Raw genomic sequence first — 15,854 nt, forward strand, 5'->3', positions numbered from 1 at the left:
CTTCCCGCCATAAGCCGGCAAGTAGCCGCCTACTGCTGGACCACAGAGCCACCCTGGGCTCCCGGTTCTGGCTCTCTCATTCCTTTTTCCTCCCGCTTAGGTGCCTCCCGGCGGCCCCCTCCACCCTCGGCCGCTGCCCTTCCGACCCCTGCTTCTCCCTTCCTCTTCAAGGTCTCTTCTCCAGGTATATGGCATCTGCTTCCCTCCTTTCCCAGCATCCAGGTCTGTCTGCTTCCTTTTGTACAAACATCCTTTTCTCCACCTTCACCCAGGCTCCTGTCTCGGCGCCAGCTCCTCTGCTTTCGGGTAGGGTCCGGCCCCCACCCCGCTCCCCATCCCAGTCTCCAGCAGTCTAGACCGCAGGTCTCTGGGCAGCGCTTAGTCCCCGCCCGCGTGCGTGAGCGCTAGTGTCCCCTCCATCCTACCTCTACGCCCTCCCGCGCCGTGGGCGGTCTAGGGAGGGGCCGGGATCCGGGGCGGCTCCATGGGCTCGGGTTGTGGGAGGCGCCCTCTCCCGGTCTCTTCCCCCCTTACCCCCGCCCCGTCTTCCCCTGCACCCTCCTTCTTCCCTCCGCCCGAGAGCTTCCCCGGTCCCCGGCGCCGCCTCCTTCCCTCCCGGCACCGCGCTCTCGCGGCCGCCGTCGCCCCGGGGAAGGAGAGACGGGGGTGGGGTTTGCGGGTAGCGAGCGAGGAGGGGAGAGACCCCGGCCGGGCTGGAGCCCGGATTCCTGGGGAAGAAGGACAGGGGGAGGGGAAGCTGGAGGGCCGGGAGGGAGAACCGGGATCAGCGGCCCGGCCTGGGGCCTTGAGGCCCAGGGAGAGCCGGGGAGCCGGACCGGCCGCCGAGGTAAGAGCAGGGCCCCAGCAGCCGGGCTTGGAGAGGGGCGCGAGAGGAGGCCGGTGGACGCAGGGCACGGCCAGGGGTGGTGGTGACCGATGGGGCTGCGGGACCCTGGAGCGTGGGTAGGTTGGGCTAGCGCTAGCCACAGGGGCCGCGGAAAGGAGGTGGAGAGAGGTGGAGTCCCGGGAGGGTGGGGGGCTGAGGGAGGCCGGAGGAGGGTGGGGACAGGCGCTCTCTCCTCCTCTCCCCCAGCCCGTGCGGCTCCGCCTCCGCCTCCTCCGCGGGGCGCCCTCCGCGTCCCGAGCCGCGCGGTCGGAGCCTGTGAGGCACGCAGAGCGAGATCTGTCCGTCGGCTGGTCCAGGCCGCTGCCGGCGGGCTCCGCCGTGCTCTCACGGCCGCCTTTTCCTCAGATGCTGCTGCTGCTGCTGTTGGTGCCTCTCTTCCTCCGCCCCCTGGGCGCTGGCGGGGCGCAGACCCCCAACGCCACCTCGGAAGGTGCACCCTTCTCCGGCGCCCCGGACGTCTTCCACCCTACAGCTCCTTGTCCTGCACGTCTCCTTTTCCTCACCATTCTCGCGTCAGGACAACCTCCCCATTCCACCCTCCTCCGACAGCCTGGTCCCTCAGCCACTTCACTACTCCTGACCTCCTTTCTGTCACCCCGCATCACCACCAGCATCCATTTCCTCCGCCTCACGTTGCTACACTACACCTCTCTTCTGTGACCCCGAATTATTTTCTTAGCCCCACCTCCCTTTCCAGGCCCCACATTACTACAGCGCCCCGCGTTCCTTGCTCCGCCTTGTTGCTCAGATGGGCTTGTGTGGTCTTACTCCCCTTCAGCCCCCGTTCCCTCTTTTTAAGCACCGAACATATGATTTCTCCTTAGCTATTTTTCTTGATTACACTTCGCTATAGGTGTAGTCCCGCATCAGCTTTAGCCCTAACCCCCGACTCTAGGGTCCTGCAGCTTGGGGTTCTTAATTCTTCCCACTCCCACCTTCCAGTTGTGCCCCACCCCCTTCTGTCCCCATCCACGACCCTAGCATTGACCACGCCCTGCTCTCCCCCCACCCCCTCACTGCGGCTCTGCCTTCCCGCTCCCACGGTTCCCCTGTGCCTCCCCCATTCCCTCTCAGGTTGTCAGATCATACATCCACCCTGGGAAGGGGGCATCAGGTACCGCGGCCTGACTCGCGACCAGGTGAAGGCCATCAACTTCCTGCCCGTGGACTATGAGATTGAATACGTGTGCCGGGGGGAGCGCGAAGTGGTGGGGCCCAAGGTGCGCAAGTGCCTGGCCAACGGCTCCTGGACGGATATGGACACACCCAGCCGTTGTGGTGAGTAGCCTGGGAAGCCACCCCACCCCCCACCCCCTTCCTTCCGGCCATTCCTTTCTCGGTCGCAAGGCAACCTTAGCTGTTTTGCAAGTCAGCAATTTTAAACCCAGTGGAACCAAAAGTCACAAATACGATTAATGAATGAGCACTAGGTAGGAGGAGGGTGTTGCTGTGAGCAGCTAGTGGGCGGGAGCAAGCTAGAGCCAGCACACTGACTTCATCCTCTTCATGAGGGCATTCATCATTGGATGAAATAACTTTGGTTTTTTTTTTCCATCTGAGTTGTTCTTTGAGGATCATTAGTGAGAGGTTTTTTTTTAAAGTCATAAAACGATTTTTATTACATTTTCTGACACGTTTGTCTCTATAAGCCAGGCAATATAAGCCAATGTCAATATAAGCCCGTCTTGTAGTAGTCTAGACCAGCCATACATAATAAGAAAATTATGCCTGACCATGCATCCAAATTAACATACATCTACACATTTCAGAGGCAGAGAGCTACCACTTTACTGTGCTGTGAGCAGTTCCTATTTTGTGTGCTTATAGCTCCATCTGGGGTTCCTACAATAGAAATGCTGTGTCTTTTTTCAGAAGCTGGGAGGAAAGGGGGAGGTGGGGAGGCATAGACATTGCACCCCTGATTTCCAGCGGAGCAGCATGCTTGTGAACCCAGACTCAGCCCTGAGTTCCCCGTACTCCCCAAGTGGAAGGACCCTCTACATCTCGCCTTTCTTCTTGTTTCCCTGTCTCTCCACAGTCCGAATCTGCTCCAAGTCTTATTTGACCCTGGAAAATGGGAAGGTTTTCCTGACGGGTGGGGACCTCCCAGCTCTGGATGGAGCCCGGGTGGATTTCCGGTGTGACCCCGACTTCCATCTGGTGGGCAGCTCCCGCAGCATCTGTAGTCAGGGCCAGTGGAGCACCCCCAAGCCCCACTGCCAGGGTGAGGGGAACAGCTGCCTGCCTGCAGCTGATGAGGGTGCTTGTGCTAGAACGGGAGTGGGGTGGGGGAAGGGACAGGGGGAAAGGATGGGTGTCATGAAGAATGTCCCGGGAGGACTTCGGGAAGATAGAGGTGGAAGCCAACTCTTTATACCTCCCACCTGCCTAGGCTTGGCTCTGCAGTCCTTTGTAGTCACTTCGTTGGGTCTCCCTCCGTTCCCTTTTCTTTTAGTGTGCTCTTCCTGCTTTCAAATCTTGCTCCCCCATTCTCCTTTCTTTATTAATCTCACCCTCCCTCACCTTCTTAAAGTTTAAAGACTTTTTTTTTTGCCCCCCCGGGAAAGCCATCCCTATTCCATAGACTTAGGACATCACTCTTCTAGAATTGATCCTTTGCTTCATTCTATAATGGGATTAATGCAAATATTCAGAATTAAGTAATGCATTATGTTTAGGAAAAAAACTATCAGTGAGATCTGGGGTTGGGAACGTATGGAAAAGGCAGAGGTGGCGATTAAGACAGTTTTGGGAAGACTATGGGTCTTGTGTATACCTTTTATGCCTTAATCGTCCCTTGAAGGAATAATTGCTTCTGTATTTGCCACCTTTTTGCCATCTGGTTCTGCAAACATCTCCCTTTTCTGGGCACCCAAACTCTTGTATATACTCTTCTCTCCTGGAATGAAAATGAAGCTTTAGGGTCCCCCAGTTTTGACTAAGTCTTCATTTTGAGCTCTTAAGAATGTGTTCATGTGCTAACCAACTTTAGGAGAATTTACTAAATTAAGGTATTTAAACAGCAGTCGTTTAAACCCAATTATATTTGTAATGTTTTAACTTAAAGAGACCATAGATTTATATATATATATAAGTATATATATAATATATATAATATTCAAGCTCTACAAACGCCGACACCCCCCCCCCCCTTTACTTGCTGGCACAAATTCTGTTGGCCTTTGAAAATTAGAAGAAAGCACCAAGTCCTGACCCGCAGCCCCGCCTTGCTCTTATCCCCAGGCACCCTTCCCTCTACGCAGTCTCCGCTCCGCATGAACAGGTGTGGGAGGGGGCTGGGGAATCAGGCCTGGGAAGCTGGGCGCCACTGGTAACTCTTCTCTGATCCCCGTCTTTCCTGCTGCCAGTGAATCGAACGCCACACTCAGGTGAGATCGGAAACCCCGCGTGCACGGCCGCCCCAATCCCCTCACTCCCCACCCTCCACCGGCAGGAATTCTTTCCGTATTTTGTGGGTGACCTGTTATTCATCTCCTCACCCCACCCCATTCTAGTTTGCGGTCAGGCTCTCCTCTCCCTACCACCAAATCGCGGTTTTCCGCCCCTTTCCCTGCCTGGCCACGCTCCTCCCCGGCTTTGCGCTCCTCTCCGGCGGGCGCAGCTTCCAAAAGCGCGAGGCCCGGTAGGGGGCAGTCGCACGCCGGAGGACCCAGGTCTCTCCTTGGGGTTCAGGGACCTGTTCCTGACACCCCCTACGTAGGTTTTACGGGCGAGGTCCTCCCATCGATCGAGCTCAGCCCGCCCACTCGGGGCCTCCCATCCTCCGTAGACCCTTCCCTCAACCGCTCTATCCTTCTCCTAATCCTCACTTCTCCCTGCCAGCCTTTTCTTTCTGTACACGTATCTTTCTGCAAAGCCTTTCCCAGCGCTCTCGCTCTTCCCACCATTAGTCCTTCGCTCCGTCTCCCTTTAGCCCCCTTTCAGAACTGTCACCAGCACCCTCCAGCCCCGATCCTACCCACCTCGCTTCCCATCATTTTTGCCTCTCATTCCAAATCCACTCCGTACCCTCCCCTCCAGTCTCCTTAGGCCGAGACCCCCTCCCTTCCTTGCGCTCTCCCTCCTCTCCCCCTCCTCTCTGAGCCTCGGCTCTGACTCCTATCCCCGCCCCCTTCCCGTGACGTCAAGGCCCCCCTCCTCGCTCCTTTTCTCCCTCCTCCCTTCTGTCGGTCGGTCAGTCGGCGAGGAGAGTCCGCGGTGGCGGGAGCCAGCGCCGCCTGGCCCTGGGAAGCCCACGTCTCAGCCTTCCCCGGGCTCCGGCCCCCTCCTCCCCATGAGACCGGGGATGGAGGCGCCTCCCCGACACCCTCCCAGCAGCCTTCCCCAGAAGAAGTGTCCCCCCTGAGCTGCCCCCACCCCAAGGAGGCCTCCCCCGCCCCTCCTCACCATGGGCCCGGGGGGCCCCTGTCCCCCGGTGGGGTGGCCGCTGCCTCTTCTGCTGGTGATGGCGGCTGGGGTGGCTCCGGTGTGGGCCTCTCACTCCCCTCATCTCCCGCGGCCTCACCCGAGGGTACCCCCGCACCCCTCCTCAGAACGGCGTGCGGTGTACATCGGGGCGCTGTTTCCCATGAGCGGGGGCTGGCCAGGGGGCCAGGCCTGCCAGCCCGCGGTGGAGATGGCGCTGGAGGACGTTAACAGCCGCAGGGACATCCTGCCTGACTACGAGCTCAAGCTTATCCACCACGACAGCAAGGTAGCTGGGGTGAGGGACAGACCGGCTGGGATGGTGGGAAGATGGGGCTGTGCATCCATCCTCTCTAGGATTGCGAAGCAGACCCCTCCCGAAAGTGACTGGCCGGAGACGCGCAGGAGGTGCAGGGGCTTAGGGATGGCTCAGTGGCTGTCAAGGCCGATTCTTGTGCAGGCAGTAGAGACTCACAGAAGTGGTTGGGGGGTCTTAGGTGCTGCTCCTCTGGAGTAAGCTATCCCTGGCCAAGGTTGGGGGCTGGAAGAAACGTCAGAGGTGGGCAGTTGGCTCAGGGGTTTACATTTGCCATGGTAACAAGGTAAATCTTGGCGTAGGTTGGGGCTGGAAGGAATAGGGAGAGAGGGGGGCAGGATTTAGAGACGAGGGTTCTACTTTCTACCAAAACAAACAGCGAGGTAAGGCTGCCTGTCTCCTCTTATCTACCTTGTGGGGGATTCCTTTGAGAATGCGTGGCCTACAGCTTGGGGAAAGCTTTAAGAGATGGACTGAGGCACTGGGAGGGTATTGGGGGTCCATAAAGAGCCCCTACCACTGCACTGGGGGTGGAGAGGCAGTGTTCAGGGAGGTCAGAAAAGAATGGAGCCGGAAGGGGTGGGAGGAGGGTGGGGACAGGGAAGAACCCTGGACTTCCTGTGGAACTTGGGGGTCCTGATTTTAGCTTCTGGTTTATTATCGTGGCCTGGTGGGCCTGAAAAGAGAAACAGGACGTAGGGTTGGGAAGAGGAGGACAGCAGAGGGTCATGGTGAAGGGAATCTCCGTGTTAGAGGATGGTCTATCGTAAGATCCAAGTCTCTCCCCAAGTGGGACCCGACATGTCAGAAGGAAGAAAGGTTTGGGCCCTTTGTGACATGTGGCTACAGGGACTTGATGTTGGGAAAACAGTACAGGTGGGAGATTTGGCCATTTTATTCTTGAGGGGTGTGTGTGTGGAACATTGGTATGCACCTAAAAATAGACATGTACCTCCAAAGGGGGCAGAAGTGAGCCTGCTGGCAGAGTTCTAGAGGAGGGTTGTCAGGGGCTTGGAGAGGAAAAAAACAGAAAACCAAAAACAAACAAACAAACAAAAAACCAAAACGAACAACAAAACTTCCCTTGGATTGTTGCCTTTTCTGTGGTTCTCAAACAACAGTGAACAAGACTCATCACTTGTGAAAACACTAGTTTTCGTCAGGAAGGAATCACAAGTAGCGTCTTCATTTTTATCCACAGAGACCCTGTCTAAGGAGATGCCTGCATACAGCTTACCCCAGGATGCCAGGGAAGAGAGACAGGGTGCAGGGAAAAGAAAAAAGAAGAAGAAAAAAGCATTAATTGTGAGGGTAGTGAGGCAGGAAGAGGAAGGGTCTTGATCTATTCGGGGAAACTGTAAAGAGAGCAGGAAGATGGGGGGGGGGGCCTGACTCGAGCTCAAACTCATCCTCCATGACAATCGATTCCCTAGAGGTGTTGGGGGAGCAAATGGGGTGGGGGGGAACCTAGAAGGAGGTAGAAGTGAAGGAGGGGGCCATGTGGCGGAGGGTAGGTCTAGATCCTTGGCCACTGTGGGAACTCCGTGGAGGGGGGCTTTGCCGTGATAAATGGGGTGGGGGGGATGTAAGAACAGGTGGAGAAGTGAAGCAGAAGATGGCACACACAGTAGGACACACACACTGTTTTATGTAACTGTAGGTTTCAGAGTATCCTGTTAAATCATTTCTTCAGAAAAATAGTGGAGGGCACTTATTGGCTTGGGAGGAGCGGTGCTCAGTATCTGCTCTAATGGAAGTTCAGAAGCCCCCCTCCCCCAAATGGTTAAAAAAGGAAAGAAAAAAGAAAGAAAGAAAGAAAAAGGTAAAGATGCTAAGTAAGGAGGCCTGAAGTGTTCCAGACCTACAGGTGAGCCCTGCGCTTAATAGGGCGGGAGAGCAGAGCCGGCGTGGCAGGGTTCAGAGTACATTTTCTTTCGGATGCTCAGATTTGCCAGCTCCCTCTGGGCCCCCTGGGCTCTGTGTCTCCAGCTTCCCACAGCGCCTCAAATGTCAGGCCTCAGTGGGGGAGCAAACAGACTCCAGGCATCTTTATTTCCTTGCTTACCCCCTGCACCAAGTTCACTCTCTCCAGCCCCCTGCGCCTCCTGCCTGTCCTCTCTGCTCTGACTCCCCGCTGGCAGTCGTTTCTTCTCCCCTTCTTTGAGGGGTGCTGGGGGGCGGGGCTCCAGCAGCTTCTGAAATGTCATGTGTCAGCAGGAGGGGAACAGACAGTGGGGGACCCACGGCTGGCTCCCCACCCCATTTCCCCTCCTCCTGCCTTTCTTTTCCTCTCAGCTTCCCCCACTGCCTTTGCGTTTCTTTCAGGTGCCTCTGACATCATCTGGCTTGTAAAGAGTTCCATTCTATTAATTTTTCTCTGAACTTCCTCATTTTTAGGTTCTTCCTCACCGCCCCTCTCCCCTTTGCCAGTGGGCTTGTCAAATGTCAGGGCACAGCAGGAGAGGACAGGGCTGCTGAGCAGACCTCCCCCCACCCCCATCTCGTTTTTCTTGTTCTCTCAAATTGAAGGTGGGAATTGAGGAAGCTGTCTGGGGATCTGGAGAGGAAGCATTTGTGTTCCCCGCAGACTTTCTGGGCAGATGATCAGGGCCTATGAACATGGGACAGGACGGGGCTGAGGGGGCAGTGAGCTCAGGAATGGCTGGGAATTGAGCAGGAGTGGGAGAGGGCAGGGCATGCGGTAGGTGGTATGGCTAAGGCGCCAGATGGAAGACCAGAGAAGGGAGCATAAGGAAAAGGAGAGAAACTTGACCTGAGGAGATGTTCAGGGAGGAGAATGTGACGGTAACAGTGGAAGTGAGTAATGGAGGAAGGTGCTAGGTTGTCCAAGGCAGTAGGCCTTGCAAGATGTGAATATAGAGGGGTGGGTGCTGGGGATTTGGGGGGATAGCTTTCGTCTCCTCCTTCCTCCCTCAGTGTGACCCAGGGCAAGCCACCAAGTACTTGTATGAGCTGCTCTACAACGACCCCATCAAGATCATCCTCATGCCCGGCTGCAGCTCTGTCTCTACACTCGTAGCTGAGGCTGCCCGGATGTGGAACCTTATTGTGGTATGCAAGGCGGGGGGGGGGGGGGCGGCATCTTCTCTTAGGGCTGTGCAAAGCAGAGAGGTTGTGGTTATGTTGAAGAGGACTCGTGTAGTGAGGGGTACCACTGTCAGGACTCAGCCTGTTGGGAACCTGAGCTGCTTGGCCTTCTGGTAGCATCTCCTGAAGGAGCGACGGGGACCCATTGATGGGGACTCAGATTGGGGTCTGCGTGTGCACATATGTGCATGTGCACCTGTGCGCACGCGTGTGCATGCATGCATGTGTGTGTGTGCTTGTTCTTGAAAAATCACTTTTCCTGGGACAAAGGTGAGGAAGTTTGGAGGTAATGAGAGGGAAAGTCACGGCCAAGAAAGGGCTAAAGATCCCTAGGGTCTTCTTCATTTTTTTTTTTCATGGACACCTCCCATCCTTCTGCCTCAGCTCTCATACGGCTCCAGCTCGCCAGCCTTGTCAAACCGACAGCGTTTTCCAACGTTCTTCCGAACACATCCCTCCGCCACACTCCACAATCCCACCAGGGTGAAACTCTTTGAGAAGTGGGGCTGGAAGAAGATTGCCACCATCCAGCAGACCACAGAGGTCTTCACCTCCGTGAGTCCCGACAGGGGACGATGGGATGTGAGGTCCCGGGGCATCTGCTCTGCTAGGGGGGGGGGGCGTCTTGATGCTTTTTATCAAAAGGGAACACATCCCAAGTGGGCGGAGGTGCTTGTTCGTTCTGTAGCCTGGGGAACCACAGGAGCTGGGGGTTTTGTAATCCTCGCCACTGTTTTGTTTTGTTCCCCAGACTGATAGGACTCTGTTCTATGAAAGCAGGTTTAATTCCAGATTGAGGCAAGAGGGAATAAGAAGTCTGGTTTTAGGGAAGCAGCGGGTTTCCATGCCTTCGGGGGTGGAGAGCGGTTGGCCTCTGAATGTGGAGCTGCTAAGTGGGGTGGGATAGAAGATCGTACAGGCAGGCAGATAAGAGACAAATGGCGGCCGGGCGTGGTGGCGCACGCCTTTAATCCCAACACTCGGGAGGCAGAGGCAGGCGGATCGCTGTGGGTTCCCGGCCAGACTGGTGTACAAAGCGAGTCCAGGACAGCCAAGGCTACACAGAGAAACCCTGTCTTGAAAAACCGAGAGAGAGAGAGAGAGACAGACAGACAGACAGACAGACAGACAGACAGACAGAAAGACAACTGGCAAATGTGTGCATTTGGGAGTTGACACAGGGAGATGCTTACAGACAGGAGGGAGAGGGAGGTTTGCAGAGGTAGAGAGGAAATGGCAGGGCTCCACACTTAAAGAAAACAGTCCAGTTCTTCTCTTTGGGTCTTCTATGAACTCATTACGCTGAGTGGCCCTTTAATCCTTCCTTCCTCCTCCTTCCTCAGTGACTCAGTCCATTTTCCTGTGATCCTTTTGTCTGTCTGCCCACTTGCGGCTGCAGTTAGCATCACTCTGTCTATTCCAGAACCTGCCGTGCTTTTTTGTTTTGTTTTGTGTTTTCTTCTCAGTGTCAGGAATGGGGCGGGAGGGGCATTGTCCCAGGAAACAGACGCTGAGGAGGGGTTCTTCATGCATCTTGGGAGCCGCCTCCTCAGACTTGGGGCGCTTTTCTTTCATCCTCTCCTTATGGGGTGCAAGATAAGGTTCAGACTCTACTTCTTTGCTGTGAGTGTTCAGCCTGTTCTCACTGACGAGCTCTGCTTTGCCCCGTGTGTGCCCACCCAAGACACTGGATGACCTGGAGGAGCGAGTGAAGGAGGCTGGGATTGAGATCACCTTCCGGCAGAGTTTCTTCTCAGACCCAGCCGTGCCTGTGAAAAACCTGAAGGTGGGTGGGGCAGGATGGAGGGTGGGCTCAGCCTGCCGCGGGGGTCAGTGTGGGAGGTGGGTCGGCTGGAGAGCAGCGCCCAGTAGAGGCCGTTGCTCATTCTGTGTGGCAGCTAAGTCTCCCGGGAAGGCTTAGTTAACATCTTCCAGTTGACATTTATCCACTGCCCATTGAACGTTTCTTCTTCGCGCTAAGCGCTTGGAAGCGGCGGAAATCAACGCTTCCGAAGCTGTGGAAATCAACGCTTCCGAAGCTGTGGCTTAACCCCTCAGGCGCGTTCAGCGTCCCTCGGGAGCTCTGTCTCTGTCTCTGTTTTATAGCGTCAAGATGCTCGAATCATCGTGGGACTTTTCTATGAGACGGAAGCCCGGAAAGTTTTTTGTGAGGTGGAGATGGGATCTGGATCAGGGAGGGGCTGGGTGGGCTCTCCTGGGTCCTCCTCACTGCCTCTCTGCTCAAATTGAGAGCAAATGGCCTGAGGTGGTAATGAATGCCAGGCCCGTCTGTAGGCTGCGGCTCCCTCACTGGTCTACTCGCATGTACTTTCTTGTTTTACTCCTTTGTGTTTTAACCCCATTTTTTCTGAGTGGGTGAGGGAGGCATCTTGCTGAGCCTTTGCTATGATTTGAAGAGTTTTTTTTTTAATACTGTTAAATTTTTAGATCAGCATGCAAAATAATGGGCTTCACTGAAGATTTAAAAAGAAAAAATCCTGTTCTTTGATTCTCAAGAGGCCGAACAGTGTTTAGTGAGAGATAACACCACCTCCCCGGAACCAAACCGAGTCCCTTAGACTGCTCCCCTCCCCACTTTGCGTGCAGGTCTATAAGGAACGCCTTTTTGGGAAGAAGTATGTCTGGTTCCTCATCGGGTGGTACGCTGACAACTGGTTCAAAACCTATGACCCGTCCATCAATTGCACGGTGGATGAGATGACGGAGGCCGTGGAGGGCCACATCACTACCGAGATTGTCATGCTGAACCCTGCCAACACCCGGAGCATATCCAACATGGTGAGGGGGGGAACTTGGAAACTGGCACCGGGGTGGGAGGGACTGTGGGAAGGGGGAGGGGGGAGGGGGGAAGGGCACAGGAAGTGAGGATAGCAGTGGAGTTAGGTGACAGGAAGGGGCCGGTGCCCACCCCGTGCCTGTTTGCGTCATGTTTCTCGTGGGTTCTACCTGTGCTGTGATTTCCTTGGGCGAGAGGGAAAAACAGTGGGATGTACAGTAGGCTTCTGGTGAGTGGAAGGGCTGTTGCCATGGAAATAAGCAGTTAGCGAGGAGTCAAATGTGGAAGGGAGGTTAATGGTGATATAAGCGCACACCTTTTCCAGAAAGCTTCTCTTGGGCACAGATGTGTTTTCATTATCATTGTTGTTGTTGTTATTTGTATGTGTGTGGCTGATGTTCGCACCTCAGAGGGTTGGTTAATATTCACTTTCTGGGTTTTCTTTTTTGGAGACAGAGTCTCTCTACCTCTGGCTATCCTGGAACTCACGAAATGTAGATCAGGCTGACCTCAAACTCTCAGAGACCCTTCTGCCTCTGCCTCCCTAGTGGTGGGATTAAGGCATGTGCTAGCATTCCTGGTTTTAATATTCACCTTTTATCGATGTGAAATTAGTTTTTAATAATATCCTCGCTTTTTTTTTTTTTTTTTTTTTTTTTAGGAATTTTGGGTGTACATGGAATGTCAGAACTCCTTTAGCCCTAGGTAGGCACTGTGAAGGCACATTGTCACTGTCTTGATTTGAGAGTGAGGACCAGGGTAGCGCTGTGTCTGGGGCCATGAGTGAGTGTGGTGTGGATATGTGGGATAGAAACCATCGACCTACGCCCAGCATCATACCCACAGTGCAGGGGTCTCGGTAGCTCCGTAGGTAGGGTAGGCTGTGCGTCTCTTTATTATCCCTGATGTGACTCCAGCTGTGAAATACTTGCTTTCAGAGAGGTGGACTAATGATTCTTTTAATAACGGTTGGCTTTATGAGGAAAATCAGGATTTTTTTTTGATGTATAATTTGAGGATCCTAAGAACAGTACTCTAAAATAGATCTGTTATTTACATCTTATGAACTAGAAAACTGGAACCAGGAGGGCTTAGTAGCGACCTGTCCTGGGTTGTGCATCTCCTAGTATCCTGCTGAGTTGAACTGCAACCTGCTCTGCATCATCACTTGCCATGGGAAAATACAAAGCCTCACCAAAATCGTTATGATGTATAAATGCTGTTCAGATAACGATGGTGTCTGATCAAAGGAGAAATGAGATTCGGGAATCTGCTCCTGCACTAGGTTGTGATAAAAGGTGGACTGACCCGTGGGTTCTGGCTATAAACTGTGTTCTGGAATGATCTAAGGAGGCGTTATGTGCAATTTACTTCAATTAAAGATTGTGGTGAGGAAACACTAGAGAAACACTTTCCTACACAGGACAAGCAGTAGTTTTCCTGAACCCAGGGTAGTGGAGTAGGTGACCAAAGTCAGAAAGGCTCACTCGTGTGCGCTCCAAGGCTCCCATCTCACACTGAGACAGAACTGACAAGAGAGCTTAGAGGTGAGGGAAGGTGTTGATTGATAGTTGGGCCTTGGGGTAGGATGCTTTTTCTGGCTTTAAAAGCACCTTTACAAAAATGGTGCACAGGACCTTCGGGAGACCCCAGCTGAAGATGTCAGGTGGAAAAGCCCAGGTTTTTCCATAGAGGGGGAAACAGCTTTTTCAGGTGACTAGGGGAGATTATAGGTGAGTCAAACAGCACTAACAATGGGTCAGGGCAGGAGTGGGACTGAAGGGACAGCGAGCAGAAGCCTGGGGACCTAGAAAAGCTACGGAGCTGCCTTCATCCCAGAAGGGTAGCTCAGGTGTGTTTGGCTCAGTTCCCAGACTTACATCAGGGCTACCTGGTAAACTAGGTTAGCACATGGGTTTCTGAACCCTTTCCCTGGAGGTGCCTAGATCCCTAGAGGTGGGACTGGGGCCTGAGCATTTCATCTCTAGCAAATTCCTGGAGTTTATGATGCTGATGATCTGGTGGACCATGAGAACTATAGGGCAGTAGTTTTTACAGAAGTCGCAGTGTCTGGAGTGTAAGGAAGGACAAGGGTGCCTCTAAATATCCTATGGTGCACAGTTCAGTCCCCAGCAACAAGACTCTCCTGCATAAGATGTCAGCAGCATGGGAGTTGAGAGAACTTGGTTTAGAGAAAGAATCTTAGGCACCATGTCTGGGAAATGGAGAGTTTGAAGCCAGCCTGGGCTACAGTGTGAGACCATATGCACCCCACCCTGTGCCCTCTACCAAAAATAATAATAATAATAATAATAATAATAATAATAATAATAATAATAATAATAATAATAATAGAAAGGAAGAAAAAAGTATAGCTGTTGTCTTTGTTGACTCAAAAGGGAAAGACTGGTTTTTCGTGTGCTTCTTGGCTGGCTGTACGTCCTGAGTGAGCTGAGACCCCAGGGATAATATCATGCCGGCCAGATTAATCCCTTCCCAATATGGTGATTTTCTGATGTAATCTTTACTTTGAACTGAGGATTGGCTAGACCTTAAAGCTGAAGGACTTACTGCTCAGAAAGTGTTAGCTCTCTGCTGTCTGTGAGCACTTGTCCCTCAAGTGGCTTTCAGCACAGCAGAGGCTCAGGGTAGTGCACAGTACGCACAGCAGTTGGTGCCAGACGCCCTCGGCTGGAATCCCAGCATCACCACTCAGCTGCAGCTACAGGAGCCTGTGTCCCTGTTTCCTCATCTCTAAAATAGAGATAATCATACGGTCCATTTGTTGAAGTGTTTGCGGATTAAATACATTGCTTATATGCCTGGCACAAAGTAAGGACAATATGGATGTTAGCAGTCACCCCACTAGCCTCCCCAGCACCAGCACCATCTTCCCCAGCAGCAGCAGCAGCATCCTTTTTCCCTCCTCCTGTATAGAGAGGGGTGGTGTTAGTGAAACATTAGAACAAATAGTTTAAGAGGATTGGAAATGTGTAGTTGCTTTCAGTCTTAAGCACTGGACAGTGTGGGAGTATGAGGAAAAAGTGAGCTAAGTTTTGTATTGTCTTCCTGTCTTTGATTTGATTTGATTATTTTTAAGCATGTTTGAGTATGTGTATGGAGAGTGGAGGTGAAAGGCATCACATCCGCCGCAGCTGGAGTTCCATGGGTCCTCTGCAGTGGCATCTGCACTCTTCACTTCTGAACCATCTCTCCAGCCGACCTGCCTCTTTTTGTTTGTCGTGAGATTAGAGTGTTACTTTGTAGCTCTGGTTGGCTTTGAACTTCTCTAAGTACGCCAGAAGCATCTCAAATTTGAAATCTTGACTGTTTCTGTCCGCCCCCTAAATTTGATATTATAGGTGTGCACCATTGTGGGCCCCCCACCCCCTTTCTCTCTGAAGTGGGTCTTACCCTGTTGCCCAGGACACTCAGACTTACGTGACCTCATCCTGCTCCATAGCATGGTAAGCAGCTTGGACTGCAGGTGCTGCCACTGTTTTTCTTTGAGTTTGAGAGCCGTGGTCATATATAGCTACAATGTGTTAGAGTAAATGGGGCCTGTAAGATGGAAGGTTTCAGGCCAGAATTACAGGCCTGAGCATTGGGAACAAAGACTAGGGTGCAACCAGGGAAACTCACGGAGAGAAAGTGTAATGTACTTCATATCCAGCGTTTTATGTGTTCTTACTAAATCCTTACAGGAGCTCTTTAATGCAGTATTATTCCCATTTTAGAGCCGAATAGCCAGTTTAGTGAGATTTAATAACTTGCTTGAGATTTCTTAGTAGGTAAGTGGTTTAATTAGAATTAGAACCCATTCATCTACTTATCCATCCAATGGACTTCCTTTTCATTTAAAGACGTTATTGTTTAAAATTCACAGCAAGATTGAATGGATGGTCCCGAGTCCCCATGGTGTCCGTGTATCACCTTTCCGTTTGATCTCTACTGTCAGATTCTACCACCACACGAGTGGATCTTCATCAACAGGTGTTGTCACCCAAAGCCCTTGGCTTGTATCAGGGCCAGCTGTTGGTGCTTTGCGCTCTGTCTGTCTTCGCAGTGTCATGCAGTGCATAGAGTCCCAGGGTGTTTACAGTGCGTCTGCTGTGAGCTGTGTGCAGTGCTAGGTGCCCGTGCTTGCGAGAGGGATGCAGCCTAGTTCTTCCCTGGGGCAGCTGAGCCTACGCCTTTGTGTTTCAAGGCCCGGGCTGTTCTAGAAAGCTGAACACAGGGGCCTGGAGAGATGGCTCAGGGATTAAGAGCACTGACTGTTCCTCTGAAGGTCCTGAGTTCAA

At 53.1% G+C, this 15,854-nt stretch overlaps 1 protein-coding gene across 3 annotated transcripts in view; it reads left to right on the top strand.

Moving 5' to 3' along the window:
- The first annotated feature begins 573 nt into the window (after positions 1-573).
- GABBR1 (gamma-aminobutyric acid type B receptor subunit 1) overlaps positions 574-15,854 on the top strand; it is a 29,856-nt gene continuing 14,575 nt past the window's right edge. The window contains exons 1-11 of one of the 3 annotated variants that reach the window (XM_084754084.1): positions 574-847; positions 1,094-1,337; positions 1,982-2,185; positions 2,946-3,131; positions 4,276-4,296; positions 5,461-5,621; positions 8,586-8,720; positions 9,141-9,311; positions 10,441-10,542; positions 10,863-10,928; positions 11,364-11,555. In XM_084754084.1, the coding sequence (XP_084610210.1) occupies positions 1,253-1,337; positions 1,982-2,185; positions 2,946-3,131; positions 4,276-4,296; positions 5,461-5,621; positions 8,586-8,720; positions 9,141-9,311; positions 10,441-10,542; positions 10,863-10,928; positions 11,364-11,555 (1,323 nt within the window). In that variant the 5' untranslated portion in view covers positions 574-847; positions 1,094-1,252. The remainder of the gene's footprint in view (positions 848-1,093; positions 1,338-1,981; positions 2,186-2,945; positions 3,132-4,275; positions 4,297-5,460; positions 5,622-8,585; positions 8,721-9,140; positions 9,312-10,440; positions 10,543-10,862; positions 10,929-11,363; positions 11,556-15,854) is intronic. The other 2 variants (XM_084754086.1, XM_084754085.1) reach the window with 2 other exon arrangements.

This window comes from Acomys minous, assembly GCF_964271855.1.
Source record: "Acomys minous genome assembly, chromosome: 13".
Taxonomy (NCBI): Eukaryota; Metazoa; Chordata; class Mammalia; order Rodentia; family Muridae; genus Acomys; species Acomys minous.